We start from the raw sequence: 27,304 nt of genomic DNA on the forward strand, positions 1-27,304 counted from the left end.
ATTAGGTGTGATAGATGGCTATTTTTTAGTGTCTATTTATTTTTTGATTGGTACCTGTGGACTCTTTTTACTCCTGCGAGACACGACTAAACGAGCTATCTTGCCACATGACCTCCCCAACAGTATCATCACCACAATAGCGCTTAACCAACAAATTCGGGATGGATTGGGGTGGTTCCTCATTTCTTAAAATATCCCATGTATGTACGGGAAATTGAGGAAGAGGACAGATCTATCCATTAACTCACTCAAATGACAAATCCAATTAGTAAAAAAGGCATGGATTTATACTTGGATGAAATCCTGTCTCAAATCTCTCCACAAATCCCTAGAATCGGTCAAAGCAACGGTCATTCGTCCTATCTTACTGGTGGGCATCACAGGCAATCAGTTGTTGCGACGATCAGGTAAGGAGGAAGGGACATGGAGCTAGGAAAGCAGCAGAAGCTACTGTCATGGGAAGTATTTTTGTTGCCATGGCGGCCAAGTTTGTTGTCATGGCACAGGTTTTGGAAGCAACTCAATTTCAATCGAATCGATCATATATTTTCTCTATGGTTCCAAGCTTTTAAATTACCACCGATTTGTGTTCTAAGGTGAAGCCACATCCTTAGGATTGGTTTGACCAATGTTTGTTTTTTCAGTGTGAATTAGTTAGGGACAGAGAAAGGAGTGCGTTGGCCTCCCTCCCAAAAGTGGCGCCGACAGTGATGAATGTACGCGTCCATGAACGGGGCATGAATGGTCATGTGCATGCCCGCTTGGCATCTGGACAGCTTACCTCGAGTTGTAAAGCTCATCTCAATGTTCATCTTGTTGTGCAAGTCTGTTGTTATATATGTAATGTGTACTACCCAGTCTTGTTTGGTAATCTTTAATTGAGATCTTATGATGGGTTGTTGATTGAGATTTTATGATGAACATGTATTAGTTATTCTTATTTATTATTTCTAGTCCCAGGCCATGTAAATTTACGTGTGTTAGGTTTCCATCTTTTACGTTTTCGATAATACATTTATTATGTGTGATCATTAAAATATGTTTGGTCGTCTGGTTGGGTGTTGTGCTTGGGTGTGATTCACTCCCTTGTGATGTCGGTGGGGGTGCGACATTCATGGATTTTGCCTGGCTATCCTGTCTAGAGCTGGCTGGTGATGTGCCCGATGTGGAGCGGGTATTTGTATGCCCAGTATGACAGACAAGGGGCTACCAGAGGGGATAGAAGGTTCGTGTTTTGTTCACACCCTTGCGATGCTGGCGGGGTACAACACTCATGGATCTTGCTTGACAATTTTGTCCAGAGCCGGCTTGTGATGGGCCTGGTGGGCAAAGAAGGCCCACTGCTAGGATTTGTCGGTTGGTTCAGATGTTGCACATAGAGCTATTGACGTCATTGCCCATCACATCGCATCACGAGTTCTCCACCTGCTGCGTACCATTCCAACTCGGTGTTTCTATCATCCCATTGATCCCTCTTAGCTTTATCATCACTATTTATATGCGGATGGTTGATTTCGTGGTTGGCCATTGCGACTGGATTTGATAGATATTTAGACACCATTCTGGTCGGGTCTGTCGTCCCTTTATCTTGCCCGGTAACCAATTATGCTGATGAGACGCTCCCCGGTGATGGGCTTTGTGTTCTGCTGTCATCCAGGTCATCGGGTTCACGCGGTTGATTTCTTGGTGGGTAAGTGATTTCAATATGAAAGTGCATCTTTTTCCCGAGTGGTTTTGGTAATTCATCACAACATATAGATCATTGAACTAACCAATGCCTACTCAAAGAATATTTCAGAAAAGTTCAATCTAGGTACAACAATTGGTTATGAATGTGGACCCCTCGAAATGGTAAGGATATATGTTGGCGATGGTCTACGAGTGCACATGGTTTAGTTTAGCTTTTCCAAAATAAGAGTATCGATCCCACAGGGAGCACATGAGTCGGTCTTTATCTCTCAGAGGTTTAAATAGTAGTGCCTGCAAGTTAGATGCGGTCCAAAGCAAAGAGGAACTGAATATAACTATTGGGTGATTGTGGTGAACAGAGAAATAAACTAGCAAAAGTGAAATAAAGTGACGCAAGACGTAAGTGAAGGTTGTTGAAATCGATTGGACTGAAGTGTTCTCAGAGAGTCTGGATTCCCCACTAGTGTGTGTCTACGCGACCGATGCCTAAGGATAATGCTACGCCGGATTCCTAAGACACTTTATATGTTTTTATTTGCGGCGGAGCCAAGTACAGATACGTGCATACACGCAACAACCCCATATCACATACTCCACTACCATTCATCCCCACTCCGGTTAATGATAATTAAGGGGTTTTCCCCTGTGGAAGCAGCTTAAAAGCGGTCTTCGTATACCCCCCCTGCAACGATCAGAGACGAAGGGAGATAGGCCCTATCACTAACCTACCTCGACAACTAGTCATCACACCGGTAGTAGTAACCTTTTTGTCCAAAATTTGCATATGTTGGATGGTCGACTTCACCCAACATCAAGAAGACTATTAACATAAACGTATAAAGACGATCTTAAATCCTAATACCAAATGATCTATTACATACTAGGATTCTTCCATATCCCCAAGAACTAGTGAAACTACTCGCGCATCAAGGGCATGAACGATACAAGAGTGATTATGATAATCATGGCAAGTTCACAAAAGTAACACGCAATTGAATCCACTCCAACTGTTGTATTACAAATGTATAGGGATGAGATGGTGATGATGATGGTGGTGAATCTCTCTTGATGCAGTGTTGGAGCGGCGAAGTCCTTGGATTTATCCCCCCTTCCAGATGCCTTCCATAGGCTAGAGTTCTACATTTTGGATGCATTTCTAGAGGTTGTGTGCATCTAATCTCCAATCCACATCCACGAGGGTGTAGTAGTTGACTAGGGGGCAGCGCTGGCAGGTCATACGATCGCTCATATGAGCGCACACACTCGTATGAGTGGTCGTCTTGCACTTTGGACGCACCGTGCAGGCCCTCAATGCCTCCAATCTCTTTGTTATTTTATGGCAGGTGATGATCACATTGATTGGCATGATTCCACCATAATTTCTTGGGATTTCTTCCATAATACTATATTTTCTCCAAAAGACGTATCATGGGGAGGTGCACAAATGCGGTAAAAATCCACAAAGCCTACTCTGTAGGCAAAAAATAAAGGTAAAAACTTCACATAGTTTGGACTTGTCAACTTGCCAAACTTAGAGGTCTGCTCGTCCCTGAGCAAATACCACAACATGTAAGAAAGAAGTCACCTTAATTATGAGATGCGAATAACGAAAATGAAAGAGTCCATCAAAGGATTCAAAGATTCATGCTAGATAAATAATCGTATTGAGCACTATTGTATCTCCACTTTAATCAGATGACCATGAAGGCTTCCATACCTTATTATTTATCAATTAGAAGACGTGTCCAAACTTTATGCGGTAATTCACCAGTCTTTCAGGCGAGCAAGTTATACTGGTCCCTCAGTGTTGTTTTTCTCCCCCTTCTTTTTTAAGAGTCAGGCCTATGCCCATGTCACTTCAAATTTTGTTTTAAGTGTGACATGAAAAGATAGGCATGATCCCTTGTGTTAATAGTGGGGGTGTTTATGGGTATTTGTTTTTATTGAAGAGAGCTTTTACCAAACAAGCAACTTGCTCTTTATTATTTTACTTGGCTCATGAGACAATTGTTTTCACCAAGTACCTTGTTTAGCTTAGGAAAATATTAAACTAAAATAAAAGTGATTTATCCCATCTATCTAGTTGCCAACCTCTCCTATCTGATTGGTTTAAAGATGTGGAAGAATTATACTCATAATCTTCAGGTGGGAATACATTAGCACACAATTTAATTTGATATATATTATGCTTTTAAGAATATAATAATAGAGCATTCATCAAAACATCCATGACTCGTCCGAATAAAAATCTTCCTTCAATAAAAAAGAAGCATGATTGTCCACTTTTATTCAAACAAACTAAAAAAATAAGCTGGAAATTTAACTAGAGAAAAATGATAAGGGATACAGAGGGCTCCAAAATCCCTCCAAGCTTAACACGCTAAGCCAGTTGGATTCATTTAATTTCTTTTTTATTTATACCGATGTTCTTAGCAGGTGTAGTCAAGGAGATGTTGGTGAGTGTGTCGAGGAGGAGCTTGTTGGTCACCTCCATGTCCGCAATGTGAAGCTTGTATATGTGCAATGTCTCATCTTGGTTTGCTATAATCCTCAGGCTTGTGGCCAGTCATGAGTGTTATTTTTACGCTCATCACACCTGAGTTTACATTGGTTTATTTCATAAAAACCAAGATATATGCTCTGATATTGCTACTAATGAATAATGAATGCAAATGATTCCAAAATCCTATATTTATTTTGTTTCCACGGGAAATGGGGCAATACATGGACATAATCAAGCATATATATATGGAAAGGAGTAAAGAGGAGATAAGGAGAGAGAAAGTGTGAGGCGAAGGAAGCCAATAGAGCGCAAGACAACATCTCATATGAGCACACACGCTCGTACGGTGTGCCAGCGGCGCCCTCTGATCCACCCCAACAACATTTATAAATGGCCAACACCTGAAGGGCAATAGAACATCGCTAAGAGCTCCATCTTTGTAATCCACATCAACCCCAGCCGCTGCCATTTTCCATCCCCATCACCATAGCCATCTCCACCACCATCACCGCAATACTCATCCTAGTTAACCTCACCTTGTAATCGTGTATCACATCTGACAACTATTGTAAGACATATTATCAATCAATCAATCTTCTTGATGTGCTCTTCAATGGTTTCTTCTCGAGATATGAATGCCATGTGTGAGTAATTCGGTAAGGTCATGGGTTGAGGCATAACACTCAACCCAGTGTATTTGTTGCAGGGATCAATGGAAGTATTATGATGTCTTGTATGTGTGAAATAAAATTGCTTCATAGTTGTCTCTTGTCTTGTTCGCGATCTTTGTCCCTACAGGTACACAGGATGACAGAAATCGAGCCATGGAGAGGCTAAGGGTTGAGAGACCATGAAATACCATTGTGAACACCAGTGACAGAAAGGTTTAGTATGGTGGCGTGAATCCTATATTTGGGGATACAAGAGGTGTAGTCATAAAATGCCCAATGGAAACCCCGCGCGACGGATAGGGCCTTTGGTTGGATAACTAGCCCTTGATGCAGGACGTGTGCTAGTCAAGATGTAATTTGGACACCCCCCTTTGATATGTTGCAAGCACATCTTGATGATGACTTCCGGGGCACAAACGAATATCATGATAACCCATTCGCAAATATTTGGTTGTAAGAATAAGTCCTCATACCCATGCCTATTTTTATTTATAAATGTTCAACTGTGCAACTTGATTTTGATCCGGTCCAAAATCTGGAATTTAATACTCTTACAAAGCTTGGTAGAAACCCTTGTCTTAAATGTACACTTCCTCTCATCGGTTCGATAACTCAAGGTCACCCCTGGGGAAAAAGGGAAGAATCCTTTGTGCACCATCTCATCTCCAAACCCTAGTTCATCTCTTGTGTTCAATCTTTGTGTCAAACCTCATATTGGTACCCTGGGGTGCTAGTAGTGTTGATTACATCTTGTAGTTGATGCTAGTTGGTTTACTTGGTGGAATATTATATGTTTAGATTGTTAGTGATCATGAACATAAACATGCTTCGTGAGTTGTTCCATTTGTTTTTGAGGACATGGGAGAAGTCTTGTTAAGTGTAATCATGTGAAGTTGGTATGCATTCAATGTTTTGATGATCTGTTATGTTGTTCTTCCTCCAGTGGTGTCGTGTGAACGTCGACTACATGTCACTTCACCTTGTTTGGGCCTAGGGGAAGGCATTATGGGAGTAGTTAGTAGATGATGGGTTGTGGCAGTGACAGAAGCCTAATCCATAGTCTAAGAGCTTTTCCGTAAGGGGCTGATTTGGATCCTTTCGTTTAATGTTACGGTTAGATTTATCTTAATTCATCTCTTGTAGTTGTGGATTCTTGAGAGAAGGGGTAATCATAAGTAGGTTTTTGTTCAAGTAAGAACAACACCTTAGCACGGGTCCACCCACATAAGAATTTATCAAAGCAATGAGCACGTATCAATGTAACATGATGCAAGTAACTAGATGAATCCCCGTGTGTCCTCAAGCGCACTTGAATCACTATAACAAGTACATCTACATCCAGCTTGTCCTTAGCAATATTAAGGATTGGGCCACTTGCCGCACCTTGCTATTTTTGTTACTTGTTGCTTGTTAATGTGACTACTATCTTACAACACTTGCAGAGAATACCTTGCTGAAAACGCTTATTAATTCTTTTTGTTCCTCGTTGGGTCTGACACTCTTACTTATGGAAAGGACCACGATTGATCCCCTATACTTGTGAGAACAAAAATGGGAAGATCCTTATGGATCATAAATACAAGACTAATAAATCAAAGGTTCTTTGGTATAAACCTGGAGTAGCCTCTCCTTTTTGGAAGGGCCTAATTCGGGTCTTACTGTTGCTAGACCTTTCTTTAGATGGGTTCTAGGTTATGGTCAACACATAATTTTCTGGCATGATTTTTGAATAGGAGAGTGTTTTCTCGAAACTCAGTTTTTTGATGTGTTTGCCATTTGTCACCAACAAAATTGCATAGTGGCTCACATCTAGGGTAGAAGGGAGCTTAAACTCACTTTGAGAAGGTGTGTTGGTCCTGAGTTCCTTCCAAGGTGGAATGATCTCTTGTCCTTAATAAATTATTGCTCTCTTGGAAGCATGATTGATAGACCTAGATGATTTCTACATCCGTCTGGGTTATATTCTGCAAAATCTTTTTACCAGCTAAGTAATTTTGGTAGGAGTTTTGCCCCTTTTTGGAAATATTTATGGAAGATCCACGTTCCTCCTAAATTTCATGTTTTTATTTGGTTGGTGCTACACAATTGAATCCTTACTCAAGATAACCTTTATAAGCGGCAAGAATTGAAGATATAACCTTACAATGTTGTGGTGAAAGAACCTATCATGTGTTCTTCGACTGTGTTGTAGCTAAGTATGTCCAGGAATGCTTAGACGAATTTTTGGAAAGATGCATGCCTCGTAATTTTAGGGAGTGGGCTATCATGTGGTGTGCTAGTAAAAAAAGTCTTATGTATTTAACATGTTTTGAGTAGCTGCCTTGTGGGCCCTGCCGACTATCCGTAATGAGCTCTATTTTTAAGAATTGGTTTGGCGCGATATCAGATTGTTGTTAGGAAGAGCAAGCAACTGACTTCATCAATGGAAGATCCTTTTTGGGCGATCAACAATCTGCGTTGCTACTACGATGCATGCTCATCCTGGATCATCAAAGAGGAGAACTGTTGAGAATCGTCCGGGTCTGATGATTCACCTGGGAAGGGCGACGAGCTACATGCAAATAACTATTGAAGATTTCCTATAAGGTTATTTTGTTATGTGTCGGTTGGTCGCTCTTTGTCCTGGCTTAGGGCCAGTTTATGTAATTCTGGTGCAACTATTCGCTTTACCTGAGCGCTGTACAATGATGATACGTTGGATGTTGTTCTCCATTTCTATGAAAATGGGATGGGAAAAACCATTTCTATAAAAAATAGAGAAACTGTTACAATTTTTCTGAGATGTGACTCATCAACTTGGGCAAATTTACAAATATCAGTAGACTTGGATGAAACCAACAATTTCTGTAGTTTTTCATTTCTGTTTTGACAGTAAATATCCCCAACGTCTACCACCAATCATGTCGGCCAAACGATCTCAGCCGTCACAATCCATCTGCAGCAGCTGACTTTTCCTATCCTCACTCCCGTAGCTTTCCTCTTCCTCCCACCCCGATCCCCTCCTCTTTCCCCAACGCTGCTCTCCTGCACTGCTCTACTCAAGCTCCAATCCTCTCCTACAGTCCACCACCACCGTGCTCTATATCTCCCGTCGTGCCGTAGCTTCGCTTCACCGCCGCGCGTCACCCACCCAACCCCTCCGCCTCTCACGCTCATCTCGACTCCATCGCCGTTCCCCTTCTGCTCCCGTCGCGTCCCTGCCGTCTCCACCCCGTCCGTGATCTCGGGCATCGTTTCTTTCGGTATGAGATTTTGGTTATTCATTAAGGAATTATTAGTCTTGAACTAACTTGAGCTAATGTTCGGTGCGCCGGTGCGCACGCGTCACACCATCTAGATCTGACACTGAACCTTGGGTTGGGTCTTGCAGTGGGATTGGCTGACGGGAGGAGGGAGATGAGCCGTGGGAGGTCTCCGGAGCCGCTTGATTTCTTCATATGGACTGTCGAGGTGCTAATCTGTAGTGACGGTGGTTTTCCTCTTCTGTTTCCGTCGTTACTTGAATGCCAACTTTGTTGAAATTCACTGTATTTTCGTTCTGCAGCTTACTTCGTAAACATTCCTAGGAGCTTTGACAGTCTGATTCTTTCTTTGGATTCATACAAATTTGCCCCTACAACGCTTTACCGATTTTGTGGGCAGTGTTTTAGTTCTTTAGTTTCATCTTGTTTGTCCTCAACCCTTCTTGAGATAATTTAGTCCACTATTAGGAATCCGTTTGATGATCTGTTGTGATGCTTGACGGTGGTTTCTACTCAGTTTTATGCAAAAGATAAATATTCGTGAGTACTTAACTACACCTCTCCGTATGTCCTGGCCCATTCTCTTAGTCTTAGAAGTACCACAGTGAGGGGGTATGGTGAGCTCATGTGGTGAGAGTGATACTTGGTTCCCCTTCGCTTTGTCATCATGGCAAATAATTAAATCAATATCAACAATCTTAGTAACCAAGTAATACTCATCCAACCATGAGTAATCACTTCCGAAACTTTTCCCAGGCTGCATTGTACTCAGGCCTGGCACTGAGCCAGAATGGGATTGGGCTATAATTGAGCCTTACTTTGGCGTGTCTTGTATTGACCACGTGTTGTGTTTGATACTTGGATGAAGCCGGTCTTAACTTTGATGAGATGAACTTTAGAACCCTGGGAACAGTTTTTTATGCCATGTCGTTTGGAACGTATTCTACCTTTTCGTTCTATTGGTAAGATTTCAAACTAGCTCCTAAATTTTAGCATAATGAGGTCCGAATTCTTTGTTAAATTGCTATGTATTGTTTGGATTTAGGAAAAAAGATTGCCTTGTTGAATGATCATTTCTTTCGCACCTTTAAGGCGCTCCTGTCTTCTGAAAAACTGGCAACATGGAGTGAAAAATTGGCTAGATGACTTCTGCCCGGCAATCCTAGCTCTATTTCCCTAAAGTGATAGACTACACTACAAAACTACAATCACTCCTAGAATTGCTTCACAAGGCAGCTAGTTTAGTTGGTAATATAGCCATGCTAGGAAGTTTTCCCCAACTAAGCAACCTGATTTTGTGGGAAAAATGAAGGTTGGGAATTGTTGGTGCTGTTTTATTTTTCTTTGGAGTGGACCATATCGGTGTTCTGCGTGCTCACAGCAGTATGCTTGTTTGACATGCCCACAAGTTGGTTACTGAATTTAGATCTGCATTATTTTTTCATAATCACCAGTAGCCATTGGTATGATCTGGGTTTGGTCGCTTTAAATTTAGATAGGCATTTCATTCAACCCTCTTAAAGGGCATTGACTCTAAATTTCTTTCTTAATTCATTCTTTATGTTTGACTGTCTGCAGTTGTTCTAACTGATCTAGCTACTCATCTGTCTTCTGATTTAAATTTGAACCACTGTCAGACGCAAAAGCTAAAGGGTATTCACCTAATAAGGTTATTGTTTTCTTTCAGGACGTCGGCTTGTGGCTTGAAGAGATAAATCTTGGTGGCTACAGACAAGTTTTTGAAGAAAATAGTGTCAATGGAGAGTATCTGGAGAGCTTGTCGATGTTTACTACCGAGCAGATTCTGCGGTTTATCAGGCGGTGCCATATGAAATGGGGAGACTTTATCACATTGTGCAAAGAGTTGAGGCGCATTAAAGGTTGGTATATTCCCGTTTCTTCCTTGAGAGCATCTATAAATCATCTCTGCTACCGTGATAACCATTTCAGTACTTGTTTCTTTCATATTTTGCTCATTAGTTTTCATTTGACTGTATGATGCACCATGCAGTCAATCGGAGTGCAACCCTATTTCTCTCACCACTGCTCTTTTCTTTTTGAGCTCAAGCTCAATTAGTTGGTGTTGCCTCTTCATGCTACATAAAAGCTTATAAGTGTGAGCTGAGTCTTGTGGAAAACAGTTGTGCCAGCACGGTTCAGCTGCCAATTTGCTTTCTGTTCTGTTAGCTTTCATCAGTAAATACATTTTTTGGCCGCAAGTTTATGATGCTAATATATGCTCCCTCCGTTCCAAAATAGATGACCCAACTTTGTACTAACTTTATACTAACGCTAGTACAAAGTTGAATCATCTATTTTGGAACGGAGGGAGTAGGTTGGTTCTTTTCAGCATCTTGGTTTGGTGTAAATGAGCAACATAAATGAATTTGACATGATTCAAATACATAGATCTGTTGTATTTTATTGATAGATGAACATCATACTCCATTGGTTGTGTGTCCACACTTGGAAGATTGCTCTGTCTGACTCCTGCTAATTTGATCCACAGTTGCCTGCCTGAAAGGGGAGCAAGAAGTCCGGAGGCCATGGTGGGCACCATCATGCCTATCAGTGGTGTTTGTGAGGGCGGCAAAGCGGAACCGACAGTCCCGAGTTGTCTCTCTTAAGCTGGAACCTTGATGCTCGCTGGCCGCGCCGGAACACCGCGCCGAGCTATCCCCCAGATTCTCTGCCTTACGGGCACTGCAACCGCGCTATCCCCACAATGTAGGAGCAGCAGTATGCTCCGTGTCCAACCCGTTTCTCTACCCCTGTTTTGTATTCCTTTTTCATCTTATAATATAGGTTTGTGGAATAGTAAGTAACCTGATGTTACCTGAAGTGGATAAGTATATGTGCAGATGGTTCCTGTATAAGATCTGCTTCTTGCATATCAGCTTGAGTTGTTCTTGGCTCAAGAATGGCCTAGAGCAGTAGATCTTCATGGCACTGAAATCGACGATGTTCTTATTTTATTAATGCTGGCCAGAACATCAATGTGATATGGTTGTGGCATGAAACTTTTTGTTGTATGTGTGTGGTTATGTTAGTATAAATTTGTAAGAGCATCTCCAACCGGCGCTGAATGTGCGGCGCGCTAAATTCTGGTTTATGGCGCGCCCTTCACCAGGTTTGGCGCGACGCGCAGTGCTGGCTCCAGCGGCCGCGCTAAAATGCAGCGCGCGCGTAGCTCCAGCAGGCGTGCTAAAATGCAGCGCACACTCATGCTACAACATTTTTTTTAATAACTTTGCATAGATAAAAAACGATACATAGTTCATAGCATAGATAAAAAAGGATACAAAGTATCTTTTACATAGTTTCAAAGCATAGATAGATAGAACTATGGTGCAACTAGATAGAAAAAACTATGATGCAACGAGACAAACTACGGTGACTCCTAGCTGTCATCATCATCACCATCATCATCTTCGGTGGTGTTGTCCAAGGTATCGAGCCACATGTCATCCCAACGCAGATCGTTGGGGGAGAAGATCGACTGCCCGCCGTTCTCGACGATATCGCACTGCGATAAGGCCAGTGCCTTGTGCCGATGCCTGTCGGCACGCTCCGTGCGGCGCCTTGCCGTCCTCTCTGCCCAGAACTCGTTCTCGGCGGCGACGTCCTCCGGGTGGCGACGATGCCACTCTGCCATGGCTCGCTCGTCCTCCTCGGCGATGAGGAGGCGGCGCTGCTGCCGAACGTGGTCCGCACGGTCCTGGTCGGTGATGAGACTAGGCGGAGGGGCGGGCCCTGCTCGCGCGTGAAGACGTCCCGGAAGTTCATCTGCGACGGGGGCCTCTCCAAGCGCCACGCCGCCGCGTCGTACGCGCGGGCCGCCTCGTGCGCGGTCCGGAACGAGCCGAGGCCGAGCCGGACATCGCCGGACCGGATCTCGGCGGAGTACCAGCCCGAGGGGCGCTCGCGGACGCCACGGTAGCCCGAAGAACCCCGGCGGCGCGACGACATGGTGGTGGCGGGGAAAGCGGCGAGGTGGCGAGGAGGAGGGCGCGTGCCAGTGTGGTTGAGCGCGTGGCGAGCGTCGGGTTTTATAGGCGCGCGCAAAGCGGCGCGCCAAATCTACCGCGCCAGCTGCCGCTTTCTCCCCCGCGCGCGCAAACGCTTCCCGCGCGCGGTAATTTGCCGCCACTGCTGGAGCGCCCGAAACCAGGCCGGGCGCGCTAAAAAACAATTTTACCACGCGGGTGCATCTTTTGGCGCGCCTGTTGAAGATAGCATCTCCAACAGGCAACATGCAGCAGATGCCTAAAAACTGCGGCCGTGCCCTAGAACAGTCATTTTGGGCCAAAAAATCCCATTTTTTTGCTACTTGCGTTCTATGTTTGTAGCACCTCTAAGAGCAACTCCAATGGGGCGACCCAAACGGACGGCGATTTCGTCCGCTTTTTATCCGTTTGGGTCGACCGCCCGCCCGGCGTCCATCCTGTTTTAGATATGGATCTGCAGGGCGCCCAACGCGCCGACCCATATGTGCCGGCGTTGCTGCCTGACCCCCCTATTTTTTTGCATGATTGCATAGTTCAAAATAAAATCGTTTTGGACCGAATAAAATAGCATAGTTTATTATAAGCCAAATGAAAATAAAAAGGTCTCACATAGTTTTGCAAAACGGATAAAAGAAGATACATCTATTGGTTGCCAACATGAGCCCACATATGCTCAACCAAATCATTTTGCAGTTGCACGTGAGTTTCCCAATCACGCATGTCTTCATGAAATTGGGTGAACTGTTCAAATGTTGCCGCTACTCCATGCTCAGACACAACATTCTCACCCTGAAACTGAAAGCCTTGATCATACAGACGTTCCGGGCGCTCGTCTTCTACGATCATATTATGCATGATCACACAAGCAGTCATCACCTCCCATAGTTTTTGCGTGCTCCAGGTATTAGCAGGATACCGAACAATGCCCCATCGAGATTGCAAAACACCAAAGGCACGCTCGACATCCTTCCTAGCACTCTCTTGCTTTTGGGAAAATCTTTTCCTCTTCTCTCCGACAGGGTTGTGTATTGTCTTGACAATAGTGGTCCACTGAGGATAGATACCGTCACCCAGATAGTATCCTTTGTCGTAGGTGTGGTCGTTGACAGTAAAGTTCACCGGTGGGTTGTTGCCTTCGGCAAGCCTAGCAAACACCGGCGAGCGCTGAAGCACGTTGATATCATTGTGTGATCCGGCCATGCCAAAGAAAGAGTGCCAGATCCATAGATCTTGAGACGCCACGACCTCAAGTATGACAGTGCAAGCCCTGACATGGCCCTTATACTGCCCTTGCCAAGCAGAAGGGCAGTTCTTCCACTCCCAATGCATGCATTCTATACTACCAAGCATCCCTAGGAAGCCCCTGCTGGCATTCATCGTCAACAAACGGGGCTGTATTTTTAGCAGTCGGCTCTCTCAAGTACTCAGGGCCAAACACAGCAATAACAGCCTTGCAGAACTTATACAGAGACTCTAGGCAAGTAGACTCGCTCATACGGACGTACTCGTCAATGAGATCACCGGGCACTCCATATGCAAGCATTCAGATGGCGGCAGTGCATTTCTGATAAGAGGAAAAATCAATCTTGCCGACGGCATCCTCTTTGCACTCGAAATAGTCATCATAGCCGACCACGCCCTCTCTAATACGGTTGAAGACATGCCTACTCATACGGAAACGACGGCGGAATTTCTGATGTTTGAACAACGGGTTTGTTGTATCAAAGTAGTCCTTCCAAAGGAGTAAATGCCCGCTCTCTCGGTTGCGATTCAACGCCGGAAGGTGGCCCGGAATGGAGCCAAGGAACAATGGCCACTGGCTGTTGAGGTGGTGATGGACCAACACGGCAGCCAATATCTCCTCCTCGTCATCGGAGGACGAATCGTCGGAGTCGCAAAAGAAATTGTGAAAAAAGAACTCGTCGGCGGAGTCCATTTTGTACCTTGGCAAACTGTCGAACAACTTGCGGGTGTCGATGAAGGAGACGACCGGCGAAGGGGGTCGCGGCGCGCACGGACCAGCTGCTGTGCTGCCGGTGTCCACGAGCATGCCAGCTTCCGACGAGCGTTCCGGTGAGGATCTGGCCGGGCAGCAAGGCGACTTCTTGGTCGGGGGCGGCTGTGTGGTGGGGTGGGGGTGGGTGGGAAGCAGTCGGCTCCCGGCAGCAAGACGGCGGTGGCGAGCGACGTGGGAGTGGGCGGTGTAGCTGGGCGGATGTGGAGGCCCCGGCAGCTGGCAAAGTCGCCGGCAAAAATGAGCGATGACGTCGGCAACGGAGGAGGAGGGCGAGGGTTGCTGTTGGATGGGGGAGGGCGGTGTGACACAGACCAGCGGGCCCGGGGGAGGAGAGGGCGAGCGTGCACGCGTCCGTTGCGTGTCCGCGCCAACGCAAATCCGGCTCAAAAATGGGCCGGAAATGAGTCGCCCGCGGATGAAAGGCGGACGCACGCCCGTTTGGGTCGGCGCGTTGGGCCGCCTTTTCTGTCCGCAGCGACACAAATAGACGGCGGCGGACGAAATGGGTCGCCCATTGAAGTTGGCCGTCGTGCGAACCCAACTGCCCTGTTGAAATTTACCGCCGTCGAATCACCTCGCACCCGCGACCGCGCCGGCCACCTACTTGCCTTGAAAGGCAACTCTGGTGTGGCTGCCGGCCTCGTCGCTGCTCCCGGCCGACCTGTAGATGTCCCTCCCGTGGTTCATGTCAACAGTGGAACCAAGTTGAAGCCCAGTTATGGACACTCTCCAATAAGCTCATATGCTTCAAGACCTCTTTGTGGTGTATAGAGAGCTCATTTACCGTGTCATAATTTCAAGGTTCTATGATGCTACACCATGGTTAGGATGAAATTTGCAGCTAAAGCTCATATGGTTATTGGATTTGCAATGCTCACAAAATACAGAGAATTCAAATATAATTTGAGCGCAATAATGCAACACCCTCAATTTATCATCCACCTCAATAACTTAAAGAGAATATCAGTATTGTTCATAAACCCTCCTCTCTTCTTGATTTCCTCTCTTGTAGCAACTTCAGTTCCTACAATTGACATCTATGAGGACATATAGCAAGATTTTTTTTGTATTTTTGGATTAAAGAAAAATAGTAAGATAAATAGCAACAAACAAAAATAAACTATATGTGAGCGGTAGGTAATGACCAAGTGCTATGCTCCCGGCAACGACGCCAGAAAATGCTTGGTGTCCTGCAAGTGCACATGGCATGGTGTCCTGCAAGTGTCCTGAAAATTCTTGGTGTCCTGCAAGTTCTATGGACACAGATGAGGACTCCATGGCCAAGGCTATGCGGTGTAAGGCAGTGCAGAACCTCAACAACCAAGGTATTACATCGTCTCCCAAATCCTTTTTAGCCTTTTCCAATACTGCCATATTTTCTAAGTTAAAGAATGTGGGTGTTAGTCTTGGAAAGAACGAGAAGGATATTATTTCGACGAACGCTTTGAAACATTTGGAATATGACCTATTAAAAGTTACTCCACGTGTTTCTAGCAAGTCATATACCTCTCATACCGATGAGGAGGAGCTGCATGCCACATCAGATGGTCAACTACTCTCTCATTTAGTAGGAGCGGTTTCAGACGTGGGTCTAGATGAACCCGAGCTTAGTTCATTGATTGAACTTACATCATCTGGACGTAAATCAAAGACCGCACGTTCGAAAAAAGATAGTAAGAACCATAAGAGGGCAAAGTGTTCTAAATCTCCCATTGTTTCCTCATGAATGGAATGTTTTTTAATAGTAGAGGTCTTCGTGACTTGGCTAAACATCTATTCATTGCGGAATGTAATAGGGAACACAATTTAGACTTTTTGGCTATCTCTGAAATGGGAAGACGTGATTTCTCAGTGAGTCTACTTAACCGTCTTTCAGGCGGGATGGACTTTACTTGGGTTTCACGACCACCTAGAGGTCATTCTGGGGGCATTTTACTTGGCGTAAATTCAGGCACTACGGATGTTTTGGCTAGTTCGGATGGTGAGTTTCACGTTAAACTCCATATTCGCAACAAGGCCGACAACTTCACATGGACCCTCGTCGCCGTGTATGGGGAAGCCCAGGATGAGTTCAAGGCTGATTTTCTTCGTGAGTTGGTTAATCTGGCGAAAGATAATCCATATCCCATTCTTATAGGTGGGGATTTCAATTTTCTTCGATTTCCAAATGAGAAAAGCCGTGGTAGGTTTGATAATCATTGGCCTTTCCTTTTCAACGTTGTCATTGACAGTCTAAACCTGCGAGAGGTGTCCATGATTGGAAGACAGTTCACTTGAGCGAACAGTCTTTCGGAACTGACATATGAGAAACTAGATCGCGTTTTAATGGATACTGACTGGGAATCTAAATTTCCTATGGTGTCTGTTCGTGCTCTACCTCGTATCGAGGCTATATCAGACCACACACCCATTCTCCTAACTACTGGATTGCCACGACCACAACACAGACGCAAGTTCAAATTCGAACTTAGGTGGTTGCTTTGGGATGGCTTACATGATATGGTCAAGGAGGTGTGGGCGAAACCGGTGGCCGGGCCTACCCCAATACATAGATGGAATAACAAAATACGTGTATTACGTAAATTCCTTGGTGGTTGGGCTAGGCATACGGTAGGTTTCCTCAAAAAGGGGAAGCTTCGTATTTCATCTATCATTTATGAATTAGAAGCTCTGGCAGAGGTTAGACCCCTATCTGAGCATGAAATTGAGATTAAGAATCATTCGAATGCACAGATAGCTAACATGCTGTGTGAAGAGGAACTTAAATGGTACCAGCATTCTAACTCTTAGTTTATCCTGAAAGGTTATTCGAATACTAGATACTTCCATGGAGTTGCCAATGGCAGACACAGGAAGAAAATTATTCATTCCCTACAACAGGACGAGGGCACAATTGAGGGGCATGAGCAACTGAAATCTTATATCACTAATTATTATGAAAATCTGTTCCGAGCCCCACAGGAAGGAAACTTCTCGATGGATGAGTCCCGAACAGATGACATTCCCCAAGTCTCTGATGAGGAAAACAACCTTCTAACAACCTCATACTCGGAGGAGGAAGTGAGAAAGGCAGTTTTTCTAATGGATCATAACAAAGCCCCAGGTCCAGATGGTTTCCCCGCTGAGTTCTATCAGAACTTCTGGGATGTCAGCAAACCAGATCTCCTTCTTTTGTTTAGCGACCTTCATGCTGGCCAACTTGAATTGTTTCGCTTAAACTTGGCTGAGATTATTTTACTACCTAAGGTTAATGAGGCTGAAAGGATACAAAAATATAGACCTATTTGCCTCCTTAATGTTAGTTTTAAAATATTCATGAAGATTGCGACTATAAGGCTAAATTCGGTTGCTGAACACGTGGTTCGACCTTCACAGACCGCTTTTATGCAAGGCAGACACATCCTAGATGGAGTTGTTATCCTTCATGAAACAGTCCATGAACTACACCGGAAAAAGCTGAATGGGGTGGTACTCAAAATAGACTTTGAAAAAGCTTATGACAAAGTCAAGTGGCCCTTTCTTCAACAGACTCTCAGAATGAAAGGATTTTCTGCAGAGTGGTGCGCCATGGTCCATAACTTCGTTTCTGGAGGTAGTGTTGCCATTAAGGTCAATGATGACGTCAGGCACTATTTCCAAACGAAGAAGGGATTGAGACAAGGTGATTCATTATCGCCCATGCTATTTAATATAGTGGCGGATATGCTAGCGGTCATGATTGAGCGTGCCAAGGTTGATGGCCAAATTGCTGGGATAGTAAATCACCTAGTTGATGGTGGTCTCTCTATACTTCAATATGCTGACGATACGATTCTCTTCATGGATCATGACCTCGAGAAAGCGAGAAATATGAAACTGATTTTAACAGCATTCGAGCAATTCTCGGGTCTCAAGATCAATTTTCATAAAAGTGAATTGTTTTGCTTTGGCGATGCTCAAAACGAGGCCCACTGTCGGTGTCAAAACCGGCGGATCTCGGGTAGGGGGTCCCGAACTGTGCGTCTAGGCGGATGGTAACATGAGACAAGGGACACGATGTTTTACCCAGGTTCGGGCCCTCTTGATGGAGGTAAAACCCTACTCCTGCTTGATTGATATTGATAATGTGGGTATTACAAGAGTAGATCTACCACGAGATCAAGGAGGCTAAACCCTAGAAGCTAGCCTATGGTATGATTGTTGTAATGGTTGTTGTGTCCTACGGACTAAAGCCATCCGGTTTATATAGACACCGGAGAGGGCTAGGGTTACACAGAGTCGGTTACAATGGTAGGAGATCTACATATCCGTATCGCCAAGCTTGCCTTCCACGCCAAGGAAAGTCCCATCCGGACACGGGATGAAGTCTTCAATTTGTATCTTCATAGTCTTGGAGTCCGGCTGACGATGACAGTCCGGCTGTCCGGACACCCCCTAGTCCAGGACTCCCTCAGTAGCCCCCGAACCAGGCTTTAATGACGCTAAGTCCAGCACGTGTGTAGTCTTCGGCGTTGCAAGGCGGGTTCTCCTTTAAGTTCCATGTACCTGCCGAACAGTGTCCGGCTTCCTTATCAATGTCGCGCTTCTTGGCTTCCACGCCCAATAATGGCCTTCTTCCACGCGTCGCACGAATGCGAAAAGCCAGGGTATCTTTTATGTTTTACCCCCTAGCTGCGCAAATAACCTGCCTATAAGAGAGGCAGGAATCCAGATCCAAATCGCACCATCTTCCTCCCGCGAGTACTCATCGGAGCGCTTCTTGACCAAAAATCCATTCCATCATGGACCGTCGACGCGGCTCCTCTTCTCGCGCTCCTAGTCCCTTGCCAGGAGATTGGAGGGGATGTTCTGTTCCGCACAGCGAGCTGGTGACGCTCCAAGCGGAGGGATATCTTCCTCCGGCCTTTATGGTTCCGGTTCGAGCCGGGCTGGCCACCTACAAAGGTGGGAAGCAAGCGGAGGCCACCCTTAGTCCCTCTAAAGGGGAGCGGGTATGCTTCATCCCTTATCTAATAAGGGGGCTTGGATTTCCTGTACATCCGTTCCTCCGCGGGCTCCTGGAGTTCTACGGACTCCAGCTCCATCACCTAACGTCCGCCTCTATTCTGCATATCGCGGGTTTCGTTGCTCTTTGCGAGCTATTCCTGGGCGTCGAGCCCCATTTCACGCTGTGGAAGAGGCTATTCTGCCTCGTACCCCGCTCTCACGAGGGGTTGATATATCAAGTGGGCGGTGCCAAAATATGGCACATCGCCGGGACCGGATACCTATCCGGAACCCCTAAGAAGGCGTCCGAAGACTGGCCTTCGGAATGGTTTTATATAGAAGACGCTCCATTGCCGAACCCAGTTCGGATTGGCCTCCCTGAGTTTAGCGACGCTCCTCTGAAGAAACGCCTAAGTTGGCGCCCGTGGAGCCCTCAGCTGGAGGAAGACAAGAGCGTCCATTATCTGATGGGCCGGATAAGGTTGCTAGCCCATTCCGGATTGACCATGATCGGAGTCATGGCCACGTGCATTATGTGGGGGTGCAGCCGCTGCAATACAGGGGCCACCCAATGTGGGATTTCAACGGGGAGGACGATGCCACCCGCCATGGCCGTAAGTGGCCGGGATCGGCCGAGGATCTGGTGAAGATTCTGTCCGGCCTGTACAAGGGGGAGAAGGAGGACTTCCTCCGTACGAGCCCATTGAATGGGTTCTCCATGAATAACCCTCGGAGCTGGGTAAGTGGACGTTTATTCATCCGACCCGTGCTTTCAAAGCCGAGTACCTTACTCCGTGATTTTGACGCAGGAACTGCGCCGGGATGTGGAGGACATTCATAGTCCGGCTCCACAACCCGAGGATCCGGGAAGATCCCTCGATCCGACCTCCGAAGAGGATCCGGATATAAAGGTGGAGCTAATTGACGGGGTGTTCCACCAGCTCAGCATGGACAATGCTCTAGTCGCCGTTACGGCCGACTACCCCGGCTTGTCACCGGCTTCCCAGGTACTTACGACCGAATTCCTAACACCATTATTCCATCTTCGTGCATTTCTCACCACCGTATACAACGGTGTCCTGCAGGCGGTGCCTTCAAGGCAGGAAGCCGAACCCGCGGCGGCTGACCAACAAGGGTCAGTCCGGTCTAGCAGGCAGAAGAGGAGCGCGACGCAGATTGAAACGTCGCCGCAAAGGTATAGCTCATGGTTCGTTATTTAGAACAACGTTCCTAGGAAGCGTTTGAGTGCTTATAGCTTTTGTAGGAGAAAAAGCGCCCGCCGGACTGCGGGCGTAGAGGTTGCCAACCCAGCCTCTACCAGCCAAGCTCCAGCGCCTGGTCCGGAGGGGGAGGCGAGCGCAAGGCGCGAGCCGGATACTCCTCCAACGGAGGATGCCGACAGACTGTCCGCCACCAAATCTGAGGTGGGGAGCGCCATGAACCACATGCGCCGCCGGACAGTTTTTCGTGACGCGTGCTTCTCCCCTGAGACGTTGAATGCCTTTAACGCGGGGGACGCGCACCTCCGTGCCGCTCAAGATGGTTTGACCAGAGCCACGGAGCAGTATGTAAAAGACATACGGGTAAGAGATTTTAATAGTTGTATATGCCAGTAGCCCCCGAGACTTAAAGTAGTTATATTAACTGATTTAAGGATCATTTGAACTGTATGATCTTACAAAAAAGAATACCCAACTGTCTCAGGGCTGCAAGAGTGTAAGGCCCAACTTGAGGCCGCACTCGCTGCCGCAGGAGGAAACACAGGGACCCCTCCTGGTAACACATTATTTAAAAAGATAAGTGGTGTGCGGCCTGCGCGCAAGTCTAATAATGACATTGCAGGTGTTGCCGGACAGGATCCAGACAGGCAAGAACTACTGCGCCAGCTGAAGGCCGGCGAGAGGGTGCTGCATAAGGTGCAGCAAGAAAGGAACAAGCTCCAGGATGCCCATACCCAGCTTGGAGAAGAGCTGAAAGGTGTTCGGGCCGAGCTGTCTGGCTCCGTTAAGGAGAATCAGCGGCTTCGTCGCGGCATCTATAGTAAGTGCTTGAGCGAACTCCTTTGAAAAGAAGAGTTCGGCGAGGAAGTCAATTGACAAAATATGTCTGTAGGTATACTCACAGGTCGCCCTGCGGAGGAGATGCCCGTGTCAACGGGTGATCAACTTCCCGAGCTGTTGCAACTGCTCGAACGAGTTCGGCAGGCAATGAGCGGCGTCGTCCAGGCTTTATGGCCAGCCCTCTCCCTATCCGGAGGCCTTGGGGAGCTTGCGGAGAAGCTTCAGGGAGTGCGGCAGCGCTTCCGTTTATGGAAGATTTCAGCCTGCCGCCAAGGTGCCAGGGAGGCCTGGGCTATGGTGAAGACGCGGTACAAGAAGGCGGATCCCAACCACATGGCCGAGGTCGGACCTGTGGGGCCCGATGGGAAGGAGATCCCTGTGAGCTTAGTATACGGCCAAGTAGAGTTGGCCGCTAAATTTTCCCAACGGGACTGTAAATTAGACAGCCTGTTAGACGGGATTGAGGAGGAATACAGTCAGTCGATTTGACAATGTATTTTAAAATGACATGTAAAATGCCTTCTAGCCGGATTGTAGATCGTTTGTCTTTGCCGACCTTTTCGCTTCAACCTCGGGACCCTAGAGTCCGGAGTGTGTCCGAATACCTTCTCGGTTGAGAAACAACCGGGGCATGCATGGAGACCAGGCGTAGGGGTCATTAGTGCTTTATCAGACAAGTGCCCAACTAGTTATGTTATATTACATGGTTAGTAAGAAACATCTTCCAGGGAGAATAGTTCCGTTAAGGGTTCCTTTCCTCTGGGGAGGCATGCCCTAAAGTGCATGTCCGGACTGCGAAAAGAGCAGGATAACATCTGGGGGCAAATAAATAAATTGGTAAAAAATCATCTTTCAAATCACCGACCGAATATTCCCTTAAGAACGCTAGCTTTCGGCTTCACCCAGTCTGAGGTACACATCCGGCTGACCCGGCAGTAATAATCACAGAGGTGCTCCCTTTACCTCCTAGCCGAACAATCAGGAACGTAGGGGTAAGCACAGGAGCCAGGCAACCCAGCTTGGCCAAAACTTAAGTCATATCGATGCATATATTGGTGGATAAAAGGTACACGTGGAAGTTTGACACGTGTGCTGGGCATGAAGCCCTTATAATTAAGCTTCTGGTAAAGAAGACCCCAGGTATAATGAGTGCGGATAGCACATCAATTGCGTGCGAACGAAGCGCAAGTAAGCCTTTTAAGGCTTTGATGAATAAGGGTGAGAGAAAAAAGAGAAACAAAAGACAGCTGAAGTGTAAAAAATTTGGACGGGGGAAAGGGACGGACTCTTAGTCCGGCACTAGGCATAGAATCTTCGAAGGCGGGCTGTGTTCCATGGGTTCGGCTCAAGTCGGTTGTCCGACGCATTTCGTAGACGGTACGCTCCGCCGGTCAAGACTTGATCGATGATGAAGGGGCCTTCCCATTTGGGCTTGAGCTTGTCCTTTTTCTTGTCCTGCAGGCGTAGAACTAGTTCGCCAACATTGTAAGTCTTGGCCCGTACGTCTCTGCTTTGATATCTTCGAGCCTGCTGCTGATAGAATGCGGAACGAGCCTTGGCGACGTCGCGTTCTTCCTCCAATGCGTCCAAGCTGTCCTGCCGATCCAACTCGGCTTCTCTTTCTTCGTACATGCGCACTCGAGGTGAGTCATGAATGATGTCGCAGGGCAGAACTGCTTCTGCGCCGTATACCATAAAAATGGTGTGAATCCGGTAGTACGGTTGGGCGTTGTCCGCAGCCCCCAGAGTACGGAGTCGAGCTCCTCTACCCAGTGCGTGTCAGATTTCTTAAGGGACCGCACCAGTCTGGGTTTGATGCCGCTCATTATTAGACCATTTGCTCGTTCCACTTGACCGTTGGTTTGAGGATGATAGACTGAAGCGTAATCGAGCTTAATGAACATATTTTTGCACCATGATTTAACCTCGTCGGCCGTGAAGTTCGTGCCGTTATCGGTGATGATGCTGTGGGGGACACCATAATGGTGTACTACCCCGGATATGAAGTCTATCACTGGTCCGGACTCTGCCGTTTTAACTGGCTTGGCCTCTATCCATTTGGTGAATTTATCCACCATGACCAATAGGTACCTTTGCTTGTGGGTTCCCCCTTTAAGTGGTCCAACCATGTCAAGCCCCCAGACCACGAACGGCCAGGTAATGGGTATAGTTTTGAGGGCGGTGGGTGGCATATGGCTCTGATTAGCAAAGAGCTGACAACCGACGCATCTTTGGACTAAGTCCTGAGCATCTGCCCGGGCCGTCGGCCAATAAAATCCTGTACGGAATGCCTTTCCTACAAGGGCCCGGGCTGCGGCGTGGTGTCCGCCTAGTCCGGCGTGAATTTCAGCCAGAAGGTCTCGCCCTTCCTCTTCGGAGATACACCTTTGAAGGACTCCGGTTGTGCTTTTCTTATAGAGTTCTCCCTCATGGACCTTGTAGGCTTTAGATTGCCGAACTATGCAGCGGGCCTCATTTTGGTCTTCGGGAAGTTCCTGCCTAAGCAAGTAGGCTAAGAATGGCTCTGTCCACGGGGCGATTACTGCCATTACGTCGTGGGTTGAAGGTGTTATTTCATCGGCTGACGCGCCGGTTATGTCAGATTGCTCTGTGTCGGTTGGTGCGGCTGCTTCCGGTTTGTTATTTCCGGACTCCTCTTCCCATAGTACGGATGGCTTGAACAGCCGTTCCAGGAAGATGTTTGGAGGGACAGCGTCATGTTTTGCGCCGATGCGTGCCAACATGTCGGCCGCTTGGTTATTATCCCTGGCTACATGGTGGAATTCAAGTCCTTCGAACCAAGCTGATATTTTAAGGACAACGTTACGATAGGCTGCCATTTTCGGATCCTTGGCGTCAAAGTCTCCATTTACTTGGGATATTGCGAGGTTTGAGTCCCCGCGCACCTCTAGGCGTTGAATGCCCATGGAGATTGCCATCCGGAGGCCATGTAAGAGGGCCTCGTATTCGGCTGCGCTGTTGGAGTTCGTGTACATTATCTGAAGTACGTATTGGACTGTGTCCCCGATTGGGGACGTCAATACGACGCCAGCCCCCAATCCGGCCAACATTTTGGAGCCGTCGAAGTGCATAATCCAGTTGGAGTATGCGCCGTACTCTGTAGGGAGTTCGGCTTCAGTCCACTCAGCGACAAAGTTAGCCAAAACTTGCGACTTTATAGCTCGCCGGGGTTTGTAAGTTATATCGAATGGTAAGAGCTCAATGGCCCATTTTGCAATCCTGCCCGTCGCGTCGCGGTTGTTTATAATGTCATTTAGGGGTACTTCGGAGGCCACTGTTATCGAACACTCTTGAAAGTAGTGTCGGAGCTTCCGGGATGCCATGAACACCGCATACGGTAATTTTTGATAGTGTGGGTAACAGGACTTGCAGGGAGTTAAAACAGTGGATACGTAGTACACTGGTTTTTGAAGAGGGAATTTATGCCCTTCTGTCTCTCGTTCTACGACGAGTACCGCGCTCACAACTTGATGTGTTGCCGCGATGTATAACAACATTGGTTTGCCTAGGTTGGGCGCAGCCAGGACCGGATTTGTTGCCAATACGGCTTTTATTTCTCCGAGTCCGGCGGTGGCAGCATCCATCCACTCGAAGTGTTCGGTGCGTCTGAGGAGGCAATAGAGGGGCAATGCCTTTTCTCCCAAGCAGGAGATAAAGCGGCTGAGAGCCGCCACACATCCAGTCAATTTTTGGATCTGTTTGAGGTCTTTTGGAATATCCAGCTGTGATAGAGCTCGGATCTTGGCCGGGTTTGCTTCAATTCCTCTATCGGATACAATGAAGCCCAGGAGCTTTCCGGCTGGTACGCCGAAAACACATTTTTCCGGATTCAGCTTGATGTCATATGCTCGGAGGTTGTCGAATGTGACCCTGAAATCGTCTACTAGGGTTTCGACGTGTTTGGTTTTGACGACTACGTAGTCTACGTATGCCTCTACTGTTTTGCCGATCTGGGTAGCCAGACATGTCTGAATCATGCGCTGATATGCTGCGCCGGCGTTTTTAAGTCCGAAGGGCATCGTGTTGAAGCAGAATGGTCCATATGGAGTAATGAATGCCGTTGCGGCTTGGTCCGCTTCCGCCATCTTGATTTGATGGTAGCCGGAGTATGCGTCCAGGAAGCACAATGAATCGTGCCCTGCGGTAGCATCGATGATTTGATCGATGCGGGGGAGGGGGAAGGGATCCTTTGGGCAGGCCTTGTTTAGGTCTTTAAAATCGACACATAGGCGCCAGGATTTGTCCTTCTTTGGTACCATTACCAGGTTTGCTAGCCAATCCGGATGTTTGATGTCTCTGATGAATCCGGCTTCCAATAGTTTGGCTAGTTCTTCTCCCATTGCCTGTCTTTTGGGTTCGTAAAATTGGCGAAGAGCCTGTTTGACTGGCTTGAACCCTTTTAGGATATTTAGGCTATGCTCTGCCAATCTGCGTGGGATTCCCGGCATATCTGAAGGATGCCAGGCGAAAATGTCCCAATTTTCCCGAAGGAATTCTCGCAGTGCGGCGTCTACATCAGGGTTCAACTGTGCCCCGATGGAGGCCGTCTTTGTCGGGTCCGTTGGATGGACCTGGAATTTTACTATTTCGTCCGCCGGTTTAAAGGAGGTGGACTTGGATCTCTTATCGAGTATCACATCGTCTCTATGCACCGTAGAGCGCAGCGCGGTGAGTTCCTCTGCCGCTAGGGCTTTGGATAGTGCCTCCAGGGCTAATGCGGCTGTTTTGTTTTCGGCGCGGAGTGCTATGTCTGGATCACTAACGAGAGTGATTATCCCGCCGGGCCCAGGCATTTTGAGCTTCATGTACCCGTAATGGGGTACGGCTTGAAAAATTGTGAATGCCTCTCGTCCTAATATAGTGTGATATCCGCTGTTGAACGTGGCCACTTGGAACATGATTTCTTCGGACCTGTAATTGTCCGGCGAGCCGAACACCACATCAAGTGTGATTTTTCCAGTGGAGCACGCTTCCCGGCTAGGGATTATTCCTCTGAAGGTTGTGCAGCTTCGCTCAATGCGGCTCCAGTCTATTTCCATTTTTTGAAGAGTTTCCTCGTAGATGAGGTTTAATCCGCTGCCGCCATCCATGAGTACCTTGGTAAGTCGAAAGCCGTCCACTATTGGATTGAGGACCAATGCGGCTGGTGCTCGGGCTGTTTGGAATTTAGGTTCATCGCTGGCGTTGAAGGTGATGGCCGCGTCGCTCCAAGGATTTGCTGTTGCTACTTGGTAGACTTCGGCGAGGCTGCGGATTGTTCGTTTCCGCATATTGTTTGATGCAAAAGTTTCGAAGACTGTTGATACCGTACCGGTACTATTGGTGTGGTTTTCCGGGGCTAGAAGCTCCTCGCCACTTTTGGCCACCTGCCGTAATATCCAACATGCTCGAAGGCTATGTGTTGGGGTGGCGCCCTCGGTACTGTGAATTGTACAGGGTCTGCTAAGCCATCCCTCCAATACGGTTCCGTTCCCTTTATGGGGCTTCTGTTTTTTGGTTTTTGTACCTGGTGCCTGAGTGTAATGCACCCTTTCGTTGCGGACTGGGGTTGTATTCGGGGCCAGATTGTCTCAAAACCTATTTTCGGTCTTCCGGAAACTCTCTATTGCACAGTACTTTCGTACTATGGATGCCAGGTCGGCGAAGCGTGTGATTTAACGACGGCTGACGGTGTTCAAGATTCCCCTGTCCGTGCAATTATTGCAAAAAATCGAGATTGCATTTTCCTCTCGGCAGTCCTTTATCCTGTCCATAACCAGGAGGAATCTGGCCCAGTAATGATGTACTGTTTCAGCTGGCTCTTGCCGGATTAGAGATAGATTGCATATATCTGGACGGGTGGGTCTAATTGAGTCCGGAACCCTACCCATCTCGAGGCTCGAGGGCCGAAAAGTTTCCGAATTCGGAAGCTTGGAAAGTGGAATGTTGTCCAACGAGTCCGGTCCGATGCCTGACTTTAGGTTTAGCGCTTGATCGAAATCCGTCCCTCCGCGGGAATCCGACATGGAGGGTTCGGTAGTCCGGACACGACTAGTTTTCAATATAGGAGAAGGGTCACCGCGATGTTCCTCTACCACAGTGACGTGGTGGGTAACCTGGGGAGAGTTAATCTCTCTCAGATCGGTTTTA

General features: G+C 47.1%; 1 protein-coding gene across 1 annotated transcript; it reads left to right on the forward strand.

The window, feature by feature from the left end:
- Positions 1-7,798: 7,798 nt before the first annotated feature.
- LOC123110867 (uncharacterized) lies at positions 7,799-11,137 on the forward strand. Its single transcript, XM_044531496.1, has 4 exons — positions 7,799-8,105; positions 8,234-8,313; positions 9,793-9,985; positions 10,615-11,137. Exons 2-4 carry the CDS (start codon positions 8,260-8,262, stop codon positions 10,743-10,745), a joined length of 378 nt encoding a protein of 125 aa, XP_044387431.1. The 5' UTR covers positions 7,799-8,105; positions 8,234-8,259; the 3' UTR covers positions 10,746-11,137.
- The last annotated feature ends 16,167 nt before the right edge of the window (positions 11,138-27,304 follow it).

This window comes from Triticum aestivum, chromosome 5B (assembly GCF_018294505.1).
Source record: "Triticum aestivum cultivar Chinese Spring chromosome 5B, IWGSC CS RefSeq v2.1, whole genome shotgun sequence".
Lineage (NCBI taxonomy): Eukaryota > Viridiplantae > Streptophyta > Magnoliopsida > Poales > Poaceae > Triticum > Triticum aestivum.

Bases quoted from the DNA above. Each gene is read 5' to 3' on its own strand.
- LOC123110867 (XM_044531496.1), top strand. From the start codon at position 8,260: ATGAGCCGTGGGAGGTCTCCGGAGCCGCTTGATTTCTTCATATGGACT. The intron at 8,314-9,792 runs GTGCTAATCTGT...GTTTTCTTTCAG, and splicing joins TCTTCATATGGACTGTCGAG to GACGTCGGCTTGTGGCTTGA. The intron at 9,986-10,614 runs GTTGGTATATTC...TTTGATCCACAG, and splicing joins AGAGTTGAGGCGCATTAAAG to TTGCCTGCCTGAAAGGGGAG.